The sequence below is a fragment of the Cibotium barometz genome, chromosome 23 (genome assembly GCF_041138505.1).
Source record: "Cibotium barometz isolate CiBa-2024 chromosome 23, ASM4113850v1, whole genome shotgun sequence".
NCBI lineage: Eukaryota > Viridiplantae > Streptophyta > Polypodiopsida > Cyatheales > Cibotiaceae > Cibotium > Cibotium barometz.
Window position 1 is genome coordinate 47,318,949 of NC_141068.1, and position 25,150 is coordinate 47,344,098.

The following is a 25,150-nucleotide window of genomic DNA, read 5'->3' on the forward strand; positions in this document are numbered from 1 at the left end:
GTGGCAAACTGCATAGTTTGAAATACTTCCATGCCCATAGTCACTGACACCTTGCGCCCAATGTGTGAACGATTTGACATTGATTACATGTTCCAAGATTACCCAAGAGGAGTTGCTTCAATGCAATTTGTCTCAAAAAATACAACTCTTAACATCTTAGGTGTACAAAACAAACAATTGTCCACGGTATCCTTGAATGTGCCGCTTACAAGCCAAGGCACGACAAACAGTCAAAAAGAACGTAAAAGACAATACCTCAATATGGAACAGAACCCAAAAGAGAAATCAAAACCTTCTACTAAAACCAAGAAAAACAATGGACAAAAAACTATCGAAAAACCAAGATCGAGTTAAAAGACAGGAAAAAGGAGTCTGTGAGACATAAATCCAAAAGGGGACATAAACACAAAAGAGCCAAAAGTTATACATGATGTAGAAGCATCCACCTCAAAGACCGCCACACAAACCACAACACCCATCTGTGCGACACAAGATACAAAAACCCAAAAGAAAATTCGATCTCGTCGCATGGATAAATATAATGAAAAACTGACAAACCAAAGAAAGTCAAAAAATGAAACAAGTTCTAGTACATCACTAAGTGAGGATGAAATAAGTTCTTACACTTCGCTCAATGCACTACATAGACCAATCAAGAAACTAGAACCCACCCAACCACCCCAAATGGATAATAATGATTACATGACATATGTAGAACGCAAAAAGCAAGCTCAGGAGAGCATACTTAGCTTGGTTAAATGTCTTACACAGGGTCACCGGTTGTGATTAAGCCTCATAATGCCAATCCTAAAATAGTAACCAAAATACAAAGCCTAGATGAGTACTGCTTTCTCTTTCAAGAGGAAGACATACTCTCTACAGAAGAGTCATTTAAGACAGATTATACGAATTATAGGCTTGAGAAAACACGTGAGGAATTCGATAATTCCCTTACAAGAGTAAAACAATTTCTCAAAACCTCATTCGAAGAAATGCTCTTCTCTCATGATAAAGCCAACATCACATCAACACTTACACCTTTAATGGCCCAACCTAAGTTATACAAGGACATAACGAACTACATAAAACAGGACTGTTAGGATTCGCAAGTTTCCAAACAACCCATATTAAAAATTATCAGAGGACCAAGTGTGCCATTGTACGCATTGGGTACTCTTGAAAAAGCTGAGACCCAAACAGAGGATAAAAGTGAATGGGAATATAAAACAGACACAAGATCTGGAGCTGAAATAATAACCGAAACACCCATGGTTCCTTTGAAAGATTCTATCATGGTATGATTGGATTTTCCTATAAACAATGATGTTTAGCACGCACGCGCATTGGTTAGCCCTCAAGCAAGTCATAACTTCATAACAATACACACGGGTGTGATTAGGACAATCTAAACTCACCCCGACAAGCAATAGTCTTGCAAAGGAAACCAATGAACAAAACATTGAAGTTCCAGGTTACTTTAGATACACTACTCGAACAATCAATGACGATATGAAATTTACATTTTATGTCACCCTAGATGTCATCATTAGTAGCAGACCTTGGATAGGTGAATCGTTGTATTCACTAGATGAATCCATACAAACAATCACCTTGAACACTCCTGCATGCAATACACAATTGTTATTACGAGAGGAAGAAACCTTGCAGGAGCTGGAACTTCCAACATATCTTACTGAAAAAATCCTTAAGATTTTGGTTGGATTGAAAATAAAATCACCACAGCTCAAGCATAGCTTTGTCCAACACGAGACACAATCTCATGACTCTCGAACTATGGGATTTGTTAGGTCAACCAATACTCACGACACATCCTGAAAGGATTACCTTTAGACAAGACTTGAACATGCCATGTCAGGGGTACTTTGAATATAGAATGTATATTGAAACTAACCCCCTCACTTGCAAGTTTTTTGTGATCGAGTACGTGTTGGAAGAAGATTTAATCTTAGGACATAAATGGACTGTTGCTACCCAAGCACAACTGTGCTTTGCTAGTGATAGAGTCATCATATCGATCAAGGACAAAAAGTTGACAATACCATACTACCAGGAAGAGGATCTAACTTTAATGGATATCTACGATGCTGAACGCAAAAAGGATACAAGCCTCTTTCACAAAAGCCCCTCTACACAATGACCTACCATATGCACCAACGAGTGACTCAGATAAAGCATCTACTCCTTCAATCCCATCCTCACCTACGAAGTTCGATGCCAAAACCTCGCAATCAATAGCTATTCCTAAAGACCTACAGCCAAACAATCTCTCTCTAACATGGACCTCAAAGGAAAGACCCAGAGCCTATGCATTTTCATCGACAAACCTCAACAAAGGAGACAACCAAATGCTCAAAAGCCTCGTCATTGTTGACAGCCACTCCACAAGAGACTCTAACCTCATCATCATCAACAATGCCAATGAGTCTCAAACCTGCAGTCTCAACGCCGACCAAAGTCAAGGAGGACCCTAGACCTTCCACATCACCCCAAAAGAAAACTTCACCCACGACAACCATAATCAAGATATCTTAATAGTATCAAAATGTGGGTAGAGAAGCAGCTACTTGTAGCTCAAGGCTACTATGAAGGTGCCAATCAAATTTGGATACCTCGACAATCAAAAACTCTTCCTCAATGAAGCACTCGAAAGCCAAGGAAGAAGAAGAGTACTCCACAACACCGTCCACAAAAGTCTATGCGAGTTTCTCAAAAAACTCCACCAATGCAACAAGTGTGGGTACCAAAAACACTCTTGCAAGCACAAGGGTGTTACCAAAGAAATACCAAAGCGTCGGTCCCCAAGCGCATCATAAAGCCCCCTAAGCTTGGACAAAGAAGAAAGCCTCAACACCAAGCACATCGACAATCAAATTACATTGTTCATCAATGATGGGCGCCTGTGCATGTACTTCAACAATAAAAATACTATAATGGTAATTCCATCATATGGTTGCCAAAATCGCCACCGACTTCAACCCCAACAACTTCACCTAAAGTTCGATAAAAATGAAGACCCTAACAACAGCAAGCAAATCACTCAACCACTCTCGTGCATTCAGCACCAACACAAGAGCTTGTCTGTTCAAGCAAACAATCAACAGTTTTTCCTACTGCCTCGACATCATTTCAACAACAAATTCAAGATTAAATACGAAGATTTAAAAGCACATCAAGAACAAAATAACAATGCTCTTGTCACTCCTCTGGGAATGAGAAATGAGTGCACAAGAAGCTGTTGTTTGCAAATCATGACCTAGATTATTATTTTTTTTAAAGTAAAGAAAAGAAAAGAGGATTAAAATCTACAAAATCAAGGAGTTCCATCTCACAGCTGAAGAACCTGCACTTTCACGATTTAAACCTCATCATGAATTAAGCCATATCACACAATAACCACTATATATTTGTTAATCTTATTGCTTACTATTCTTTTGGCTACATTAATGTAGCAACTGCTCCATGAGTACATATTCATACTCATGCATTGAAGAACATTTGCACCAAAGCCTCACCATCGACAACTTCCAAGTACATCTCTGGATAGGGTAGCCATGGTGGACGAAAGCCTGGTCAATGGTACAACCGATCGCATGGAATTTTCCTTCAAATCACAAACCTCTCCAAAATGACGCTACAATCTTCACAACTCAATGATTTTCAATCCCTAGTGAAGATAACTAGCCTTCAAGCTTATTAGGATGGTGACATATAACTTATTCGTTATATAAATCATGAAAACCACATATAGCTTTTAAAAACATTTATAATGCGTGGTGGCATGCAATTTAACTTTTCTTGATACCTCAACAGCAACCTTGGAATTTTTTGTTAAGCTCTAAATTAGACAAAGTGACTTTAAAAAGACAAATGTTGTGTAATGATAGCTACAACAATTGAGCTACTTGCACATCACTCATGGTTGATGTTTTGATGCATACATTGAAATAGTGCATGATAGCAACATTTGAGCTACAAGAAATTATAAGGTAAGCTAGTGCCTATAAAAAAGGTTATCATGTTAAACAATGGAAAAATTGCATCTTTCTTTCAATACAAGATAATAGGTTATGTCCAATCAAGGTATCATGATCAAAGATTTGGCCAAACTTGACATACTTGAATTACGTGCATTATGAGAATCACATTAGCACTTGCAATGTCTCACAATCAAATCACAATCTTAGATCATTCTCAAAGGACTAAAACTTCCCAAAGGGTACAACAGGTAGAAATTCCATAAAATAAGTCATTACAAGATGAATTTTGGTGGTCTCTGAACAGGTCGAACGGCATGTCTATACTAGTGAATGCTCATTTTGGCCAATTTTCCAAAAAAGGGGCTTGTCTGAAAAATTGCCCTCCCAATGGCCATTCCCTACATAACTGTATCCCTAATGAGCTTTTCTCATGCACACATTACAATGGACACTCTAGTCCCACATAGCAAGGCCATTTTCCTAACAACCTTGACATACTATCGCAGGACAAAATGGTATTCAATACCATAAAATCCATCCCCTGCCGTCTGGTGAATCCAGGCATAAGGTTACAAAGGATCCCAAAGGAAGCCAAGGGTCGATCACAGCACCCTTCGCTAGGTAGATACATGATGCAACCTTACAAACCTAAATATTCCTTGTACACAGAAGTAACCTAAGAGTGTTGTTTTAATTAATGAAGATGTCAAGTGCCAAAAAACTTTCAACTTTCTTACATATGTAGGGGTACATGAGAAACAATGATGGGGAAAATAATGGCATGTGTGAAGATGGTATGCAAAAATAAAATAAAATTTGGTACTATAAAACTCGATGTCGTTATGCAAAACCTATGTAGTCAATGACTTAGGACAAATTGATATGTGGCAACTATAGAGAGATGGTGACCTACATTCTATCATGTATGGATGGAGACCATGTCATTGGGAATACTTATCGGATGGCCTGATAGTGGCCAGATAAACGCTTTGGAGGCAGCTTTCTCAAAATGAAGAGAACCAGTGCTGATGGAATAAGCTCAACAATCTGCCCAAAACAGCAACCTGTCAACTATTTTGCAAGGAGAACAAACAGTCCTACATGTGTCAATAGAGGTGTGCACCCTTCTCTTCATCCACAGTCAGTTACAAAATTTACCGCATAATAGAAGAGATTGAGAATTGGATGGTTCAAAGCATCCACATTCGCTGCATTGTCGAATGCAGACCACGCTGTCTGCATTATTCAAATCAAGCACTGTCACCATGCTCTCAAATAATACATCTATGTATATATCTTTTCTTCTTCAATTGAAGAGGCTTACCACAATCGTTCTGATGAGGAAGCATGTACAGCATATTGTGGTTACAGAACCCACCTGTCGAAACCAAAATTCAAATTTTGGGGATTACAGCTTGGTTCTTAACTACAGTTCTAATAGAAAATACAGTCATGAAAGTTCTTGACTGCAGTTAATTTTGTTGAAGAAAAGCTAAATTTATTGACTCTAATCAAACTTAGCAAGCACACAGTAGGGCAGACCACAATGAAATCCAGGTCATAAACTGAGAATTGTCTATGCAAGTGCTGATGAGATACCTTTTGTTGCTGCTGCCTGAGACTCTAACCTGCAATCCTATCTCTCAATGACCACTCTCAATGACCATCGAACTGCATGTTTATAGGTGTTTTCAGGGCTGGTCAGCTAGTTGGACAGCCCCACAACTACATACAAGGCATCTAACTGCAGCCCATACATGGCTGGTCCATGGAAACCTGGTTGCCCAAACACGTCCCCCCAGAACTTGCCCTTGATACCTGTGCATGCACATGACACTACACTTCGGTGAGAAGGAGAAGACAGCCCCCCCATAAGATCAGCAGCAACGACACCTCTCCCTCTAAACCTACACGACATGTTTTGGGCAACCCGGCCCAAATGTGGGCTGGCCGCCCGACCATAGTAGGGCAGCCACTGGGATTTATACTGGTTGTGCAGAGCTCCCTCTACAAGCAAGCCAGCTCCCCAGCTCCCTATAAATAGGCTCAATGGGATTCTTGCTGAGTACTCCCACTTCCCTTCAGATAACGCACATGGTTGGTGGAACTTGGAGCAGCTAGGAGTCCAACCTCCCATGCACGTGGAGCCTTCCATCAAACAAAGCGATTCTCAGAGCTTTGGAGGGCCGATCCTGATCTACAACAAAACTGGGCTGTGTACTGTTCCTAGCCATAGTGTTTAGGGTTGAAATTAGGAAATTGGTGTGAGTATCATTTTAGTCTTGAAACATTTAATTCTCATTCATTCTTGTACATAAACATACAATATATTTGGTGTGATTACGTTCTTGTGCACTTTTTCTCTCTGATAACTCTTGCATGTAGCCCCAGAAAAGAAAATTTTGCAAGTTTCTTAGGCTCTGATACCAGCTGCTTGGGATAGAGCCTCTTAGGTTCACGACTATTCGCTAGAAAAGGCCATCTTGCTAAATCCTGTATGAGAGGGTACTCTATTCCGAGGTGTTGGATTAAGTGGTGAGACGTATTGGTGGAATGTTAGCCTCAGGAGCATCTGGAAAGCGATTTCCCAAACCTCACGACAATCCATACCTTGGAGGAGATTGAATTTGAGTTCTCTCGATACAGGAAAGCTGAGGATAGTTGTGACTTCAGTGGGGCAGATCATGATGCACCTTTCTCTATATACACGTGATTGGGCTACGATTTGGGCAACCTGGATAGCCAGTCATGGGCACCCAAGTTTTTTTCCCAAGAAAAAAACTTGCCTTAGTCATAAAAGAGAACATTTGCGAACGCGGACTACAAAACAGTTCTCACAATGTCATCATTTGGCCATTTATATGGTTTCCCCCAGTTTCTTTTCTCGTGCCCAAATGTGGGCAATTTCTCGTGCCCAAATGTGCCCAATGTGTGGATCCAAGTGTTTTGGGTCCCAGCTTTGCGCTTGTTGCAATCTAGCTTCATACGCCCCAGCGTGTCGCCGTTTGCAACACCAATCCTGTTTGTCAAGAAGAAAGATGATTCTTCTCGATTGTGTGTCGACTATCATGCGCTCAATAAGCTGACTATTAAGAATAGGTTCCTGATGCCTCAAATAGATTATATTCTCGAGAGACTGAATGGGACCAAGGTGTTCTCGAAGCTAGACTTGAAAAGTGCATACCACCAAGTGAAGATTGTTGAGGAGAACATCCCCAAGACAACCTTCTGTACAGAACGGACTCACTATGAATTTATGGTCATGCCTTTTGGCTTGACGAATGTCCCAACCACATTCAACCGCATGATGATGCAAGTTTTCAAGGACTTGATTGGACAGTGTGTGTTCACATTTTTGGATGACATACTGGTATTTTCAGCTACGGTTGAGTAACATGACATTGATGTGGAGAAAGTCTTGAAGTTGTTGAAAAGCAACGAGCTCTACGTCAATGAGAAGAAGTTGGAATTTATTTGTTCAAGGTTCACTACCTTGGATATATAATCAGTGCTAAGGACATCCGACTTGATCCAGCCAAGGTGGCCGAGATTGTCAATTTGAAAATACCACATAACACTTATGACATTAGATCCTTTGTGGGTATATGCCAGGCATACTCCACCACATAGACAGATTTTTTGACCTCTCGGTAGATCTCACCGATCTGCTATAAAGTGTCAAGACTAGAAGGCAACGGATCCAAATGACTCCACGAGAATTGGAGGCATTCAATAACCTCAAGGTGGCCTTGTCAAAAGCGCCTTGTCTAGCACTTGCCTCATGGGATGAGCCGTTCCAAGTGATCACCAATGCGAGTACATGTCTTGTAAGTTATTGCCCGCAGAAAAGAATTACTCGGTCTACGATCGGAAACTCCTAGTAATTATTCAAGCCTTGAAACATTGGAAGCATTTCCTTTATGGCCATGAATTTTTGAGTTTCGCACTGACCATCAAACATTACACTAGATTCAGACAATGCCAAGTGCACAGTGGAGTGACCGTCAACACCGTTGGAGCCAAATCTTCCAACAATTTGGTGGTATGATCGAGTACCTTCTAGGAAAGACCAACCCAGTGGCCGATACTTTGAGCAGGAAGGGAACAATGACAATGATTCACACCACTAGACTCGACTTTGTTGGTACAAGACTAGATGACATGAAGCATACGTACGCAGATTTCAAGAAATTCGGTACACAATGGGAGCAAGCATTGGATGCCACAAGACCATGCCACTTTTTGATACGAGATGGTTGACTTTTCTACAAAGGCAGACTTTGTGCCATGAAGTCATTCAAGGTAGCTCTTCTCCATGACGCCATCACTGGTGGTCACCATGGCATGAATTCGACTCTAGAGAAGCTAGAAAGGTGATATTATTGACCAAGAATGAGGCGCGATGTGTTCACTCGTGTGCAACAGTGTAACATTTGTCAAAAAGTGAAAGCTCCTCATGGGAAGAAGATAGGCTTGCTACAACCTTGACCAATTCCCAAAGGACCTTTCCAGGATATATCAATGGATTATCTCACAAATCTATCTCCAGTTCAGGTAAGCATAATATGCAATGCTTAACTATTGTTGATAGATTTAGCAAATTTGTTATGTTTATTCCATGTAGGGCCAATGTGACCAATTGGCACGATCCCTAGGACCATAGTATCAGACGGTAGATCGAGATGCCAAGTTCACCAGTCATTTCTAGAGTGCATTGTTTGATAATTTTCCAGTGCATTTCACCCACAGATTGGTGGCCAGACAAAAATCTACAACCAGTTGGCCTTTGATATGCTGAAGTGTTATGTCCACGATCAACAAGGTAAGTGGGAACCGTATTTGCCTTTAGTTCAAGCAATTTTGAATGTTTCATTTTCTTCAGCTATTGGCAAGACTCCGTATGAAGCAACGTTTGGAAGACCATTCCTATCGCTATTGACTAGAATCTCGTCTTCAATACTTGAAGCAAACAGAATGACGGAGTCCAAGATGGTAAAGAATTAAGAGTGTTGGTGACCAACTATCTGTCTAGGATAACCTCATCAATGTTGAGCAATTGTTCCTGCAAATCTTTCACTTTAGTGAGATGATCTGACATGGAGTCACCCTCATCCGTAGAAAGAAGATCCAATTGCCTCTTTAAGTAGGCAACTCTTGCCTCGTTGCGTACCTGATACATTGCTTCCAATGTGTCCCATGCAAGCTTCGATGTCTTGCAAGACCGAATGTGTGGAATAACAGACCTTTTCACTAAAAGGGCTATCAAGGACATGGCCTGTGCCTCCCTGGAGTCCCATCTCTTCTGCTCTTGTGTGGGAGCAAGTTCTACGTCAGGAGCTCTTTGAGCACCTCCCCTTTGAGGCGTTGCTAGCTGTATCGTAAGTGGGCGTGTGTCGTCACCACACATGATGCCCCAAAGCCCTTTGGCTACTAGCAAATTACGGATCATGAAATTCCATAGGGAGTAGTTTGATCCATCCAACTTGTCCTCCTAGGTGAGCACACCAAATATATCTATTGCATTTTGAGCCATGTAGACAAAATACACCCGCAAGCAAACCAAGCATTAATGTGCATTGCCAGGCAACCAAATGTCCTGTGCAAACTTTTACTTGCAACCTCAAGCAAGTATAAACCTACACCAAATTGTCCAAGTACCCTCACTGTGTATACATGTGACAAATCACAGCTATAATCCCATGTTACATGCTCCAAACTGAAAAACCCCAATTTTATGCACTACAATTGCTTCAATGTGCAGTTAATTTTTCAATTTTCATAAAGGCCCCAAATTTTTGCTACTAAAAGAGGCTCAATTTGCTGATTTTAACCTCAATTTGGAAAACCTCCGAATTCCAAGCAAAGCAGCATGTTCAATTTTTCCTATTTGGGATCAAATTGAGAAATCTGCAAAAGGTGGTTCCTAACATAGCCTTCAATTTTCCGTGCAAAGGGGAATTTGCCAAACCCCCAAATTTGTGTACCTACAAATGTCTGAATGTTATGATATTTGCAAAAGCAAATTTATTTACCTTCACAGCCGGTACATAGGAGGCGGGCAGGTACACGTGGAGGCACCTTGTTGACGAGGCATCGTGGGCATGGGCTTGTAGCCGTGGAGGGACAATGTAGAGCAGGCGCCATGGGTAGGTGCCCTTATGTCAACTTTTGGCTGCAAGCAGGCTGTCGTTAGTTGATGCTGGAGACAAGGTCGCTGAAGAGCAACAGGCAGGCTAGCGACGACAACGCTGGCAAGGACCAGTCGGGCAAGAGGTGGCAACAACGAGCTGGTGTGGTGAGGTCGGAGCCCACGTGAATGGGTGGCAGACAGCGAGGGCAACCAACAGTTGGGTCGGAGCCGATGTCAACGGGCCACAAACGGAACACCGAAGATCAATAGCGTCAATGGAACACGGATGGTCGACGGCAATGGCAGCAAGTAGCTGTCGAAAGAAGAGACCCAAAAAATAGTAATTTCCGTCAAATGCCACATAACCTGGTGGGAGCTCCACCGGGGGTCACTCACTGTGGTGACAACACCACCGGTTGGCCAAGCAGAAGCGGAGCACTCTGCACTAGTGCCACCGCTTGTGGTGGTGTAAAGTGGCGGAGACTGGCCGACAGGGTGACGCCCAGGAGGCGGACGGACAGATCTACACAACGACGAAAGACCAGGCTGCGGATCCAAACAGCGACAGTTGGAACAGTCGATGGAAGCCCTGTGGCGTGCAAGAGCAAGAAAGCTCTAATACCAAATTAGGGTTTCCTGCAAATTAGGGTTAGCTGCAGAAACAAGAAGCTCACACAAAGAGAGAGAGAGAGAGAGAGAGAGAGAGAGAGAGAGAGAGAGAGAGGGAAAGAGAGAGAAAGCTGTATTAACGTCTACTAGAGGCCGAACTCGACCTATGAGACAAATCAATGTACAACTGTCAATGTCCTCTAGATGTCCAGAAAAAAGGACAAAATGAACATGAAATAAACTATAAAAGTACTGAGCTCGTGGGGGGGTGTGATGGATGGAGCGCTACTACTAGAGGCTCAGTATGCAACCTATATGCGTAGGGTATACAAGAATGCAATGCAGATCTGTCTAGCTCCAACCAGTACCATAATGGGGGTGTAATATGTGATACATAGGCGATGGCGATGCAAAAATCCCTCGAAGCATGATCTCCGAGTGTGAGTGTAAGTGAGCGAGCCGCTCCTGGATATGGTGCTGATTTTGAGCCCGTATCTCTGTGATCTCCCTCTGATGTAGTCTGGGAATCTAGTAGCCTCATGCTCTCGGTCTCCGTCTGGCTCGGAGGTCCGCAGCGTGCTAAAGTGTAAGACCCAAAGTGTGTGGTGATCACTAATGCAAGTCCACCCTTGCATGTGAGTCACATTCATATAATATACAAGTACAAAAGTTATATGGATAGAGTGTCCTTTCACACTTGATATCCAAGGGAAAAAACCACATGGAAAAAGGTGCCCTTGGTTAAGCCCTGTTCTCACGTAGCACTGTGAGTATATGCCTACAAGTTGGGCTATAGAATCCCAAGTACGATGTGCAGTGCTGCATCCCATAAACAATGTTAAAGAGTCTCAAAATTTACCGCACGTCTCAGGCAGGTAGGTGCTACACCGAAAATCAATATCCACTGATTGGTGGGGAGACCATAATGTAAAAACAACCAAAAGAAATGAGAGATCTAACTCCTTTTGTATGAATGCCAAAGCCTATGCCAATATTTGCGTTGTATCACCGGAGTGATGTCATAACTCTCCCAATGAGACCTGCGAGTAGGGATCCTCTGAATCTATCAAATAATGAGACGCATGGCATTTCGGACAATGAAACTCAAAAAGGGATAGCTTTTCAATGGATCAAAGGCATCAATCCACTCCCACTCACCTGGATCCCATTGAAGATATCTAATAGGACAACCACCATACAGCCACAAATACCAAGAGCCATGAGTCACTATCTGAGGAGAAGGATCGATGAACCAATGCTTCCCCGAACGACCAACAATCCTCACTCGACTAAGCGTGGTGTCTGGGTCCAAGGATGATTCTCTCCATGTTACATCTCCTCAATCTCCATCCAAGCATGATAGAATAGATGAAAATCTGTAGCCTCCTGGGCCAGGAGAGCAATGACTTCCAAAGGTACACCTATCCTAGAAAAAACTTCAACCATCTCGGATGATAATCTCCATGAAAGATCCCAAAGAGCCACTCATGCGGTATAGCTGCATCAATTTGATTAATACGTATGCTAGAGCCCCTAAGATGTTGAATGGATGCAACTCTCCGATCCACTGGACGATTCTTGAAGGTCTTCCAAGCAAGAACTATATATGCACAGCTCTCCCATCCTGACCATTGCATGTAACAAGATGCACAAAGTGGCCGACCGGCCCCATCCCTAATGAACTTGTTCGACATAATAGGTTGTTGATCAACCTCATCCAAAGACCTAGGAAGCCTATGTCCTCATGCTTCTCCATGCTCTGACAATGGCTACAATAAGAGGGGAAGATAGTGCCTTGATATCTACCTCCGTGAAAAAAAAAAATGTATGCTCGGCAACCAATCTCTGGTGTGAATCCGAAAATTTGAGATAAGAAAAAATCCTTCAAAGGCTCAATACCTCGTAGGAAACCTCTAGCCACAAGTTTGCAAAGCAAAGCCCTGCCCTAAACATCTAAATCAATAATATTCAGCCCCCCCTCTCGTTTGGGCTGAATAATTACAAGCCAAGCTACCCTGGCAAGTGTGTCTGTGGTGCCATCCAAACCCAACCAAAGAAAATTGTGGATCAACCTCCACAACTAACCAATGCACACACGAGAGAAGCAACAACAAGAGGCAATAAACCAAGCCAAGGTAAGGAATTCCTGATTAGCCACCAATGCTTTAGCGGCTAAATCCAATATCATGGAGCTCCAATGAAGAAGCTTCTTCCGAATACTCATAAGTACTGGACCAAACTGATGTGCAGGAGAAACATCAACCCCAACCTGGCATCCCAAGTATCTAGCAGTGCATCCTCTGCTGATCCAAGTAAAACCAAGCTTTGCACCCCAAGCAACTCTTGGCGACTCACGAATCCAAAAATCAATTTGTGTCAATTAATGAGGGCCCCTGCTGCCAAACAAAACTCTTCCAGTGCCACCTGGAAGGAACATAAACAGATGTGTGAGGCCTCCAAAAACATGGCTGTGTCATCAGCTAACTCAGAGTCAACCAGCTCCTCCTAACTACGAAGAGGCAACCTCAATCCAGAAATACTGGCAGTGCAGCAGAGGAAGATGCTCATGGCCTCTGAGACTATGATATATAATAATGGGGCTAAAGGGCATTCCTGCCGTACTAAGCCAGAGATCTGAAACCACTCACCTCTATCACCGTACGCAAGCACACTACTCTCAAACCTGATCGATTGGCCCAATCACCAGAAGAAGCTCACAAAGTACTTGCGGAGAGCGCAACACAACAAGAAGCAAAGAAGACGGGGCTGCAGATAGATGCCCCTACACTTGCGGCCTTACACACATGTTGGACCCTCCCTTACACTTGAAGGCTTACACGCATATTTCTCCCTTACACTTGGAAATTGTAAGGCTTGAAAGCATTCAAAACAGTTGTGTTGAGGCTGACTCAAGTGTAAGCATGTGTAGACCTAGCATCCTCAAAGAGATTCAAACAACACGAGACCTCTACACTCAAAGCGTGTTGCACCAGCCAAGACACCGCTCTACAAGCTTTTTACAATGGCTATAAGCTTTAAAACAACTGAGAGAGGGCCAAAAAATTCAGCGGCCCAATAAAGTAGTGACTGGAGCCTGCGGGGTCCTCGCTAAGAAGCACCCACCCACAAAACGACATGGGGGTGCTTGTGAATATCCATGGCCAGGAGACGGGGCGATGGGGCAACCTAGGGAGAAGACGGTTCAGCAGGGGGGAGGGAGAGAGGCTGGCAGGGGCAACACGCATGAGACAGGGAGTGACAGGCAGGTAGGGGAGAGGACGCACAGGGCTAGGTGACACGGGCCAGCAGCTGGAGAGTGGGGATTTCCTGCTCGCCCTACTTTACTCAAAGTTGGGTTGTTCTTACCTTCAAGTTCCCTTCATGTGAATGAATTGCGAGGGGAATAAATCCTGGATGGGGTATCTTCAAATGCTACCAGCTTGTTAGGCGGTACCAGGTATGCCTCCGCATCCATGAAGAAAAGAAGGAATGGCAACATTACAGACAATACCTTAATTGCAGCCCAGCAACCTCCTTTCCTAGTCTAAGAGCCACAAGTAGTCCATGATTAATTAGTCCTTAATCCAAACCTGACCTTCTAGACCACGGGTCCACGACCAAAAATTTACATTGAACGCTCTAGGCAGAAGTTGCTGACTTAGTTGTTAACATAGATACGCTGTGTCCCAATTTACGTGATTGAAGTTTCTTCTTGTTAAAGACATGAGTATCAGCCCTATAATGCCTTTCATGGTAAGATAATATGTACACCTATACCTGTCAGTATGTATGTATGTATGTACACACATGCACACCCACATGCATGTATGTAAACACACGTACACAAAGTGTGCACATGCACATATATACACACGCACGGGTGCATATATACATACACACACATACATATACATACATAACATCTTTGTGATCGGTTTAAGCTGTGTTGATAAAATCCAACTCAAATAAACTTGCTGCTCTGATTAATATTAATGTGGCCTTCACAATCAACTTAGAAACTGCACAACGTAAAACCTTCAAATATTAAGGTACCTCTCGAAGTTTCTTTTGTCGACCTTTAGATTCAATAGGAAACCTCCGGAGCACCAAAAACAGCCTGCAAATGCAACAGTAACATTGTTCGTTATTAATGTGTAACAAACAGACACCCAAATCAAGGCATGAATTGATTGCCCCGCATTTTAACACTGATTACCTTCCTCCATATGTAAGGAATCCCAAAGCTGCAGTGAAAGATACAACTGTAACAACAGAAAAACCAAACTGGATCCTGATAGGGGTTCGTCCGCAATTCTCGTGGCATTGAAATAAAATGGAAAAAAACCCAATGATTGTATTAATAGTCATTAACACTGCATCACACCAGGACTCACCAGCAAAGAACAACCTTGCTACAACGGCTATGATTTCATTTGGACTGATCCATTCGTACAACCAAATGCAGACCTGCTCAACCATTTAAAGGGATCTTTAAGGGTAAATAACCCAATTAGCTTAGCTTGTTACTAATTATAACTAATTTCCTACTAATAACTTGGATTCTTGCAAAGTGCCCTATCTTATCAGAAAATAGCAAAGCACGATCCTTGAACTTCCAGCAAACAATATGGCTTTACTTATTTTATAAGAGTATACAAACAATTCATGAGGGCATAAGCATAATGATTTGTGAATGCTTTCTATTTTTTGTGCACCATTTGTTATAATCCTTACATCACCTGTAGGACATAAATGGCTCCATTTATGATCAGAAATGCCGGCCGAAGGCGCTCAGTTGGTAAATTTATTGCCTGGGAGACAGAAGACATCATATTGTAAGTCCTCTTTTTTTTCTTTTCTTTTTGAAATTATACTGTACCGTAAGAACAAATGGTAAAAGTCATAAGGTTAATGCAAGCAGCAAAAGTGAAACAATTCACTCAGTGGGTGTGGTCAAATGCAAGGCATAGCTGCATACTAACCTGGTGATAAATTTCTGCCCAAAACAGAACAAGAAGCGTGTAGGTTGAAAAGAAGATTAAGCCAGGTAGGTCCAAAAAAACCAATCTGAAAATCTGCATGCAACCAAGATTATATTATACAAAGCTTTAGTAAAGGTATGCAAGCCTCTTTTTTTCTGGTCACAAGCGTGTAGCCTGGTGGTAGAGGGCAGGGACCCGGATTCAAGTCCCAAAATCTCTCAATAAAAAAATGTAAGAAAATTTTACATCCATAAAATTCCAGAAACTCTCATCTTTGGCATGTTTTTCCCTACTTAAGTACGAATGGAGACTAGTGATCTAAACTCACTAATATAACATTTAAATTGCTTGTCAGTGGTTCCTAATATATCAAGATGGTAAGAATGAACCATTTAATTGGACGATATCATACGAGAGCTGCAACCTGCTCCCTCGAATAACACACCCCCCCCCTTCCGGGCCGGGGGGGGTTCTGCTCTGTAGCCCCCTCGCTTGAGCCCTTTGCAAGCGTTCCTTGCCTATCTTTCTTTGATGCGGACCTCCATCTCCTCACTACAACAGTCGCATCTTTAGAGGCCTCCACTCTGGTATGCAAGATTGTTGGTAGCCGCCCTGCATGCGGACAACTTAGAGATCTTCTTCAAGCTAGCCTCCTTGGAGTGCTTGCAAAGATCACAGACATTCATCGCTCAGTGCATGGTAGGAAACCTCTGACCACAAGTTTGCAGAGCAACGCCCTGCACTGAACATCCATTATTTTCATAGAGATTCTCATATTTTTCTGCAATTGAGGGAGTAAAGAGTCGTGGCATGATATGAGGTTTGGGAAAAATCATCGTGGTGTCAAGATTCCACGCTGCAGCAGCAATCTCCATTCCAATGTACCCCCCTCCAATAAGCACCAATTGCTCGCATATTTGAAAAGACTCCACCAGGGCATTCGCATCTGCAACATAACGGATGTACTGAACACCCTGCAGCTCTCCATCGCTTGATTTTGGCAGCCTTTCTGCAGTGGCTCCGGTGGCAGTTATGAGATTCTCTACCGACGTGCCAGAGGCTGAAAGTGCCCTTGAATTTACACAATTCTCATAACAGAGATAGAGGACTTCAATACCATTTTCCTTATACCACTCGTATGTTTGACGAGGGTTTCCAGTCTTGATGCACATATGGAATCCTAGAAGCCTTGCAAGACTTTCGCCTAGCAGAAAAAAAATGGCCTCTGTGGAAGCTGGTCTTTCAAAACGTGGCACCTTCTCTTTTGATATAAAGAGAAGTTCCATGATGAACTCCTTGTGACAGCGAGCATGCAGTCACACTTCTACTGAATCGAGAGACCAGCGCCCCTTATCATCGCTATTAGCAACACCGTGACCATATCGAAGGGGTGTGATGGTGTTGGAGCAGACTCCTAACAAGGGTATGGTTCGATACCATGCTAGTGTTGAGCCTCTAAGCCTGTTGAGGACATTCTCACCAGCCTCTAAGCCAAGCTTACAGCCTCTGAGCCAAGTTACATGATCCTCTGAGCCAACAGCCATGAACATGCCAAGTTCGGACCAAAGATGGAGAACATGTATTCCTGACTATTAGAGGTTCCTCATCACACTCCCACCTTTGTTCCGAGGGGGGGTTTGTTGGGTATTTCGGAGTTTCTTGTGTGTGTCCACTTTGTGCATGTATACCCGTGTTTGTGTACTCGTGTGTGTCCGTGTGTGAACAACCTCTTAGGTTAGATAGTATGTGTGTATGTAGTAAGCAGTGATGTCAGGGGATACCATTTATTGGTACAGATATGCAAGTATCAAGCCAAGGCTATGGGGGATCGAAGCTGTCCATAGTGATTGTGTGTGTACATAGAGAAGGGAGAGAGAGGTGTAGAGAGCAAAGCACAAGAGAGAGAGAAACAAAGTGCACGACTCAATGATTGATTAGATTAGATACTCAATCCTCACCGACAAGTACAATGCTTTTGTAGGCTTGGAGCCTTATCTTTTGACCCATTCAAACACAGTACGCTAATGACACATGGCATATCCCATGACATCATTGCTTACTACACATAATATCTAGCCTAAGAGGCTGTTCACACACACACACACACACGAATACACAAACACGGATATACACGCACAAAGTGGACACACACAAGAAGCTCCGAAATACCCAACAAGATCATCACTAGGGGGTAGAGAGAGAGGCAGGCTCTCAAGCAACCGAGCACCAGGACCCGACCACAATTGACTTTGCCGTCAGAAATTGGTAGACCGTTGGACCACGGCAAGGCCGCTAGCCGACAACTAAAGCTGAGCACCACGGCCACGCGCCAAGTTGGCAAAGTTCAGGAGGATTCGGTTCTGTCAGAGAACCGTTTCGAGCATTTATTGCAACACCCACCTATCTCGGCGATGGGCCCCCTTCAATCACTAGGAGGGTCCCACCTCCGGTCTTCGGTTTGGCGGCCTTTACCCCGCCGAGACGACTCCTCCGGTTCTTAGATTCCAACGAGGCCAACTAGCCCCATTGAACCCCCGGCGAGCCCTTCCCTACACCCTCCCTCTCCGATGGATCACTCTCAGCCGCTCCTATCTCTCTCTTCTCCGCCTCCCCATTCCCCCCTCTGCCTCCTCCCACGCTATTGAGATCTTTTGTCACGCATCAAGAGCGCAGATCAACTGGCACAAGTCGTGTGGTTTTTGGGTAGGCTCCACACCCTCCCCTACTTGCCTCCAGTTGAGGCTTTTCAATGGATCCCGAGGGGCACTCCCGTCCGCTATCTTGGATGCCAGGTGGGCATCGATATCTGCCCGAAGCAACAACTCGCCCCTCCTCTTCTAAGCATTCGGAAGACGCTTTTGTATTGGAGTTCTGTGAGGCTGTCCCTAGCCAACCGAGTGGTGGTGGCAAACTAGGTCCTTGGGGCTACCTCTGGATTACATTTTCTTCAATTGTCTTTCGGTGGAAGTAATTGATATTTTTGAGGAGAGTGGCTCCCATTCGGATCTGTGTGGTATTTCATCATTCCAGGCCATCTAAGCTAGAGTGTGCCGCGATGATCTTCTCCTTTCCCTTGAATGCAACCTCGAGGACAGAGTGGGATTCGGAGGCCGTGGCTACCGCCATCCTGGAGCAAGTAGTAGAGCTCTCACACCATCTTCATGATTTGCGCATCACCGATGTGCTAACCCAACTCTAGCCCCTCACTGGGATGGAACTAGGAGGCTCAAGCCATAGAGATCATAACGGGGAGGTGGTGTCCTCCAACTTGGAGGTGCTGCTCTCTGTGTTCCTTCATATCTCAGTTGTGATAGAATGTGCAGCGGAAGAAGGGAAAGTGGAAACACAGGAGAGAGACAGAGAGAGAGAGAGAGAGAGAGAGAGAAAGAAAGATATATTAACGTCTACGAGAGGCCAAAGTCGGCCTATGAGACAAAAAATAATACAACTGTGCTCTTCCGGTCATCAGAAGAAAAGAAAGAAAAGAAAAAGTGTGCATGTGTCTGGATACAACTGTGAATCATCATGGATCGGTGGAGCCCATATACAAACAATATAAGGGGGGGTGGGGATGTGGATGGAGTGCTAAGGCAAGATGCATCTCTATATGCTGAAGGGGTAGTTGAAGCATGCTATGCAGATCTATGGCTAACTCCATCCAGTGCCATAAGAGGGATATAAGATATCATACATTCCTGATGCTGAGGCTGTGAATGGCGTGAACATGTACCCTGAGTCTGAATGAAAGCGAGCTAGCCTCTCCTGTGTCTCCATCTAGTATCTCATTCGGATAGCTGCTATCTTTCGGTGACGGAGTCGGGGTGCTCTATGTCTAGTCTGTCTAGGTCTCCTCCTGGCTCTCAATTCCTCTGCTCTCTGTGCGGTCACCCCACGTGGTACATCAACTGGCACTGGCATAGCTCTCTGGAAGAAATCTGTGAGCTGGGACTGTCTCCCACCCCTAGTGGGAGGGGTGTCTGGAGGAGTCTCTCTCGAGAACTATGAAGCTCTAGTAGTAGTCTGCCAAGTTGTCGCTGGTCCGAGGCCTCCATCCAACTGATGTGGTGAAGAGTGCTCCTCAAACAATCCTGCATATCTATCTCTGACCCCTGGTGGGCTCTACATCTACATACAAAGTGATCCTCAGTCTCCACCTCCTCGTGGCACAATCTGCATATCCGCTCAGCTCTGGGAACCCATGCCACTCTCCCAGCCTCTATCTCTAGCTGATGTGATGAGACTCGTAGCTGTCCAATAGCAACGCGAGAGCTGTGTGGCATGTATACATCCATGTACCGCGGTCGATGTATAAACCCATCCCCTAAGATGCTCATAAAGTGGTCTCTGTAATACAGCATCTTCGGTGGTAGTGGGCTCTCTGGTGCTGTCCATGTCTCCTGTATGTAGTGCTGCCATATGTCCTGTCTCATCACTCTGTTCCTCTCATTGAGAGAGAGGTAACCCCGTGGAGCAGACTAATCATACTGAAAAGGTGGCAACCGCTCAATGTCTATCCCATGATGTGAGAACCACTGTAGCATCTGTGCATACCAAGATCCAGTGTGTCCAGCCACGAACAGTCACGTACAGCAAGTACTGCTGCAGGCGGCGCAGGATAGGTGCTGGACAGAACTGATTACGCAGGTTCAGGCGAGTACAAGTGTGGACAGCAGGCTGCGTGTGCAAGTACAACTCCTGGCACGTATCCCGAGATAGTACAGACGGGTACGGGGCTGTTTTTCAGATCTGTACTTTCAAAGACAGCATAGAAGTGAACACAAAGAGGAGGGTACAGACAAGTACAAACACATGTGTGAAGCAGGATTGTGGAAACAAGTGCCTGCAAGTACAGATTGGTACCGTTGCTTCCTCCAGTGCTGTTTCACGAGCTGAATTTAGTACACTCCGCTTCTGTTCATCTATCTCTCTTTCTACTGCTTGATGTCTGTTGCAGATATGAGCTATCTGGCCCCTTGTGAGAGGAGGGGTATGGCAGATTGACAAGGGTTGAGACAGAGTTTGGACAGTACATGTATGTATGAGCTGAGATGTTGTATCATGCACTTGAGTTATGCCAAATGTATGCTCATGGCTGCCCTGCTTAGTGGTCTTGGCTGATCAGAGGGAGGCACAGTGTGTTATTTGGAAACACAGATCTGTGTGCATAGATCCTCTGTGCTAAGAGGGATTGTGGGCCGTCAGATTGGACATACAGGTGTAATCTCTTGGCTGATTTTTGTTGTACTTAGCCATTCATATTTTTTGGAAATTACTAAAGAAATACCGCAAGGGGCGCCAAGCTTTGGGGCCAACAGGTGTCGTTTTGTTTTCAGATTTGGGCACTCTAGCTCCAGTCTGTTTTGTTTTCATATCTAGACTACAAGTGGACGGGTGACTGCTAGTCTACCGCACTCTGGTTTCTATCAGAGGCCGGTTTCACCAGCTGTCTGTATGCCTCAAAAGCTCGGCAGGATAATCTCTCCGTGGGCATCTCCCTCATCCTGTATATAAAGGAGATCGTCTGGAACAATGCCTCCACTGCCATAGGTGGTGCAGCAAACTCAGCTCGAACAATGTCGTGCGGGACGGATGGTTTGCTGCGTATCATCCTCAAGAGCATCAAGATCTGTGGTCTCTCCAGCTGTACCCATGTGGAGGCTGCAAGCCCTGGTGCCCAAACCGCTGCTGCATACATCAAGGCTAGTGTCACTAATGTATCAAAGAGCCACCCCTTCATGCGGGGTTCCTGAAAATGTGCCTGATGACACTGACGCTCAAGGCCAGCAAGAGCTGCATACCCCCGGGTCACTCTGTCTCGGACTGCCTGAGCCATGGAGAAGCGTCCAGCTGAGCTAGTAAATGTGATGCCAAGGTAAACATAAGAGCTCACCACCTCGACCCGCCCTCCTGCTAATGTGAGAGTAGTGTGGCTCCTGACTGCGGGTGAGGTGTGGAAGATCATAACCTTGGTTTTCCCAAGGTTCACTGTGAGCCCCTGCTGTGCGCAAGAGTCATCAAGAGCCACAAGGTGTCTTTGAAGCCCAACCTGCGTGTCGGATACCAAGACGATGTCATCAGCATAAAGCATAACATGGACAGTAATACCTGATAGCTCAACCCCAGAGCCTCCTCCCTGTGTGATGTAATCGACCACCTCATCAATATAGAGCCCAAAGAGCGTGGGGGAGAGCGGGCACCCCTGCTTCACACCAATGGTGCTAGCAACTGTGTCGGACAAGTCTCCTGGGCATCGGACTCTCCCAAAGACCTGCTCATATAGCCTGTATATGCCCCACATCATGTCTGAAGGTATGCCTAGTGCCTATAGTCGCCGAAAGAGGCGCACAGTATCAAATGCCTTGCAGAAATCCACAAAGCAACAATAGAGCCGTTGCCTCCATGCCTTGGCCTGATCAATCAGGCAACTCAATGTAAAAATGTGGTCGATGGTCGAGAAGGCTCGACGGAAGCCTACCTGGCCTGCTGCTCTCAATCCCCCAATCTCTGCATGAGTGCTCAGCTCTGCCTCCAAAACTAACCCGTATAGTTTGGCCAATATATGGCCAATCATGATGGTCCTGTAGTTCCCGGGGTCTAGTACATCTCCCGCTTTATGGATCGGCACAATAGTGTGCATCGTCCACTCAGCCGGAAACCCCTCTGACAGAGCTCTGTTGAAGAGATGAGCAAGAAATGGTGCCAATGTATCAATAGCATAGATGAGATGCTCTCCCTGTAATCCTGTATGATCTGTCGCCCGTCCATGTTGGAGTCGGCATATGGCCCTCCTAACCATAGGTGGGGTGAAGAAGGTGGAGACTGTGGAGCATGGTGTGAGGTGAAAAAAAGAAGAAAGAACCTGCCTCTATAGCTCTTCCACCTCCCAAACTTGGAAAAACTACCACGAACGGGGCACCACCAGCCACCGGCTGGAACACTCTCTCAACATTCGCCACCCACCCACACCATAAGACAGCTCAGAACCATGAAGGACAGATGATCATTCAACAAAAAAACGTATACAGCATCAAACCATGTACAAACTCAGCAAAATACACCAAAGACCAGGACTCTGGCCAGGATTTACTGCCAAGGGAATACACCCTTGCGTCTGACGACCAAGCCTCTGTTTCCCGGTCCCTGTAATCTCCAGAGGGCGCCCACACCAGCAACCCTTCTTCACTTCCTCTGTAGCCTGGCTACTCTCTGTCTGCTGCTATCTGCCAATTGTCGTAGGCGAGCCCCACTGTCTCCAGCCCACACATCAGCACCTCTTCTGCATCCAACACACACAAAAACCCAAGGCTCCCTCTCCGGTCAGCATCCACACACTGCCTGCAATCACCGCCCACACAAGACCAGCTACTCTCACCAGAAGGTGCCCACACCAGCTAACCTTCACTCAGCAGCTCCCACTCTCTGTATGTCGTGACCAGCAGTCTCACCAACCCCAGAGCCTCGCACAATCCTCAACACCACGACCCACTGCTCACCGCAGCATCCTCAGATATCTAGCCCAAGCCACATCACTCCATCCCTTCCTAACAGCAGCCCTCTCTGCTGCTCCAATCACCAGCCCATACTATCACGATCACCCAAGAGACCTGCAGCCTCTTCCTCTTGTTCACCCGGCTGTACTCCAGCCCTTTTATAACCAACACACAAGGCCCACACCAGCCTTCACTTCTGCTGCACATCAACCAAGTGGCCTTCACACCTTTCTTCGCAGTCTAAACTGGGCACATTCTCTTTCGTTAACAACCAGTCGCCCACACCAGCAACTAGCCCTTCCTCTTACTCAAATCACTAGGCGGCTGCTTTCCAGCCCGTCTGTTCCAGGCGCCTCCAGCTCTTAGCTGCGCCAATCACTAGGCTCTCTCTCCCTCTTTGCCTCTGGTTTCAGCGCCAGCAAGGCTATCCTCGCACCAAAGTGGCCAGTTTGCTTCACATACGCCAGCCCACTGCAGCGTCCTTCCACGTTCACCCTCTCTGCACCTGTAAGCCAGTTGTCGCCTCACGCATCAGAGCCGCCCAGCACTTGACGCGGCCACTCTCTCTCCCTCTTCTTGTACTCAGCTCCCTGGCTTCCCCAGTCGCCAGGCGGTCACTACCTGCAGCTCCTCACGCAGCTTACAGCCCTCAGCAAAGGCGACAACTCCTTCTCCTTTTCGGTGACGACCCCACGCTCTTCCTGGCGTCTCTTTCCTGCAAGGCCTCGACCCCTTTTCTGCAGCGCCTCCCCCGTGCTACCCGCTACTGGACCCTTCTTTCTTACGAAAACGGCCACCTCCTTCATTCACGCCTTCGACACTTTCACCAGCTTCTAGAGCTCTAAGCTGGCGACCACCCATGCCTTCACGTGGCTTTTTAATTGGCCATATTATATTATATTTTTATTTCTTTTCCAAAAAGCCTTAAAGCCACAAGGTAATGGCCACTAATGTTTAAAGACACTCCTTCTCCTAGCACTTCGGATCATCACGCCGCGCCAATGACTTTCCAATACCAGAGCTGCTCGCCGTCTTCATCAGCATCATTATCATCTCCAAACACTACCATTCCAGTCGTCGGTGCTCTGCATTTAGTAACCATCTGCACACCATACTGATGCAATAAAACTCCAGATCTCCAGCGTCTGCTCCCAAAAAAAAACACGTGCATAAACCAGCTTACAACCAAACCACTCGGCCTGTACACTTGCCAAGGCATTCAGGGCAAATTTTATTCACACACCACACGCACCATATGTACACTGACCAAAAAACCCTCTCAGATTTTAGCCTGACACATGGCTCTGTGGATTGTGGTATAGGGGGCTGTGGAGGCACATCATAAAGTCTCTCTGCATATGTCTGCCAGGTCTGAGGATCGGCAATAGGTGTGGGAGGACGGGGCTCTCTGAGTCTCCTCCAAGCAGCAGCAGCATCTCTGCTCATGAGCATGTGATATGTGTCCCAGTACTGAGCCTCCTCATAAGCTCGCCGCTTACGGCGGGTGAGAGAGTGCATCCTCCTGCCTGCCTGCCTCTGGGTGATCTCCCCGCGAGCCCTCTGCACTCGGAGACTGCGGTAAAGGTTTCTGCACTCATCATCATACCATGGGTTCTGGGGCATGCTCCCAGATGTAGGTGGCTGTCCTATCTGTATGTGGTATGGGAAACTCCTCGCGGCTGCGGAGTGCAGTACATGTGAGAGCTGGGAGGTGAGCATGGCCATGGGTGCCGATGGATCTAAGGCAAATAGCTGATCATGAACATGATAGTCGTACACCTCGGCTAGGTCCTGAGTGAAGTGAAAAATAGTGCGTGGTGGTTGTATGATGGGTGGGTGGGTCTCCAGTAAGCTCCTAAAAGTGAGGGATAGGTATGTATGATCCGCCCCAATGGGGCATGGTGGTACGGTGAAGTGAGACACCATATCTGCTGCCTCCCG

General features: G+C 45.4%; 1 protein-coding gene across 3 annotated transcripts in view; it reads right to left on the bottom strand.

Moving 5' to 3' along the window:
- Nucleotides 1–3,499: 3,499 nt before the first annotated feature.
- LOC147626018 (tobamovirus multiplication protein 1-like) overlaps nucleotides 3,500–25,150 on the bottom strand; it is a 63,113-nt gene continuing 41,462 nt past the window's right edge. For 2 of the 3 annotated variants that reach the window (XM_086817587.1, XM_086817585.1), the window contains 8 exons: nucleotides 15,720–15,812; nucleotides 15,477–15,548; nucleotides 15,132–15,204; nucleotides 14,954–14,999; nucleotides 14,791–14,854; nucleotides 5,323–5,376; nucleotides 5,157–5,234; nucleotides 4,710–5,045 (listed from right to left, as the gene is read on the bottom strand). In XM_086817587.1, coding sequence (XP_086673713.1) covers nucleotides 4,953–5,045; nucleotides 5,157–5,234; nucleotides 5,323–5,376; nucleotides 14,791–14,854; nucleotides 14,954–14,999; nucleotides 15,132–15,204; nucleotides 15,477–15,548; nucleotides 15,720–15,812 — 573 coding nt within the window. In that variant the 3' untranslated portion in view covers nucleotides 4,710–4,952. Of the gene's footprint in view, nucleotides 3,638–4,709; nucleotides 5,046–5,156; nucleotides 5,235–5,322; nucleotides 5,377–14,790; nucleotides 14,855–14,953; nucleotides 15,000–15,131; nucleotides 15,205–15,476; nucleotides 15,549–15,719; nucleotides 15,813–25,150 lie in introns of those variants that run through there. The other variant, XM_086817586.1, reaches the window with a different exon arrangement.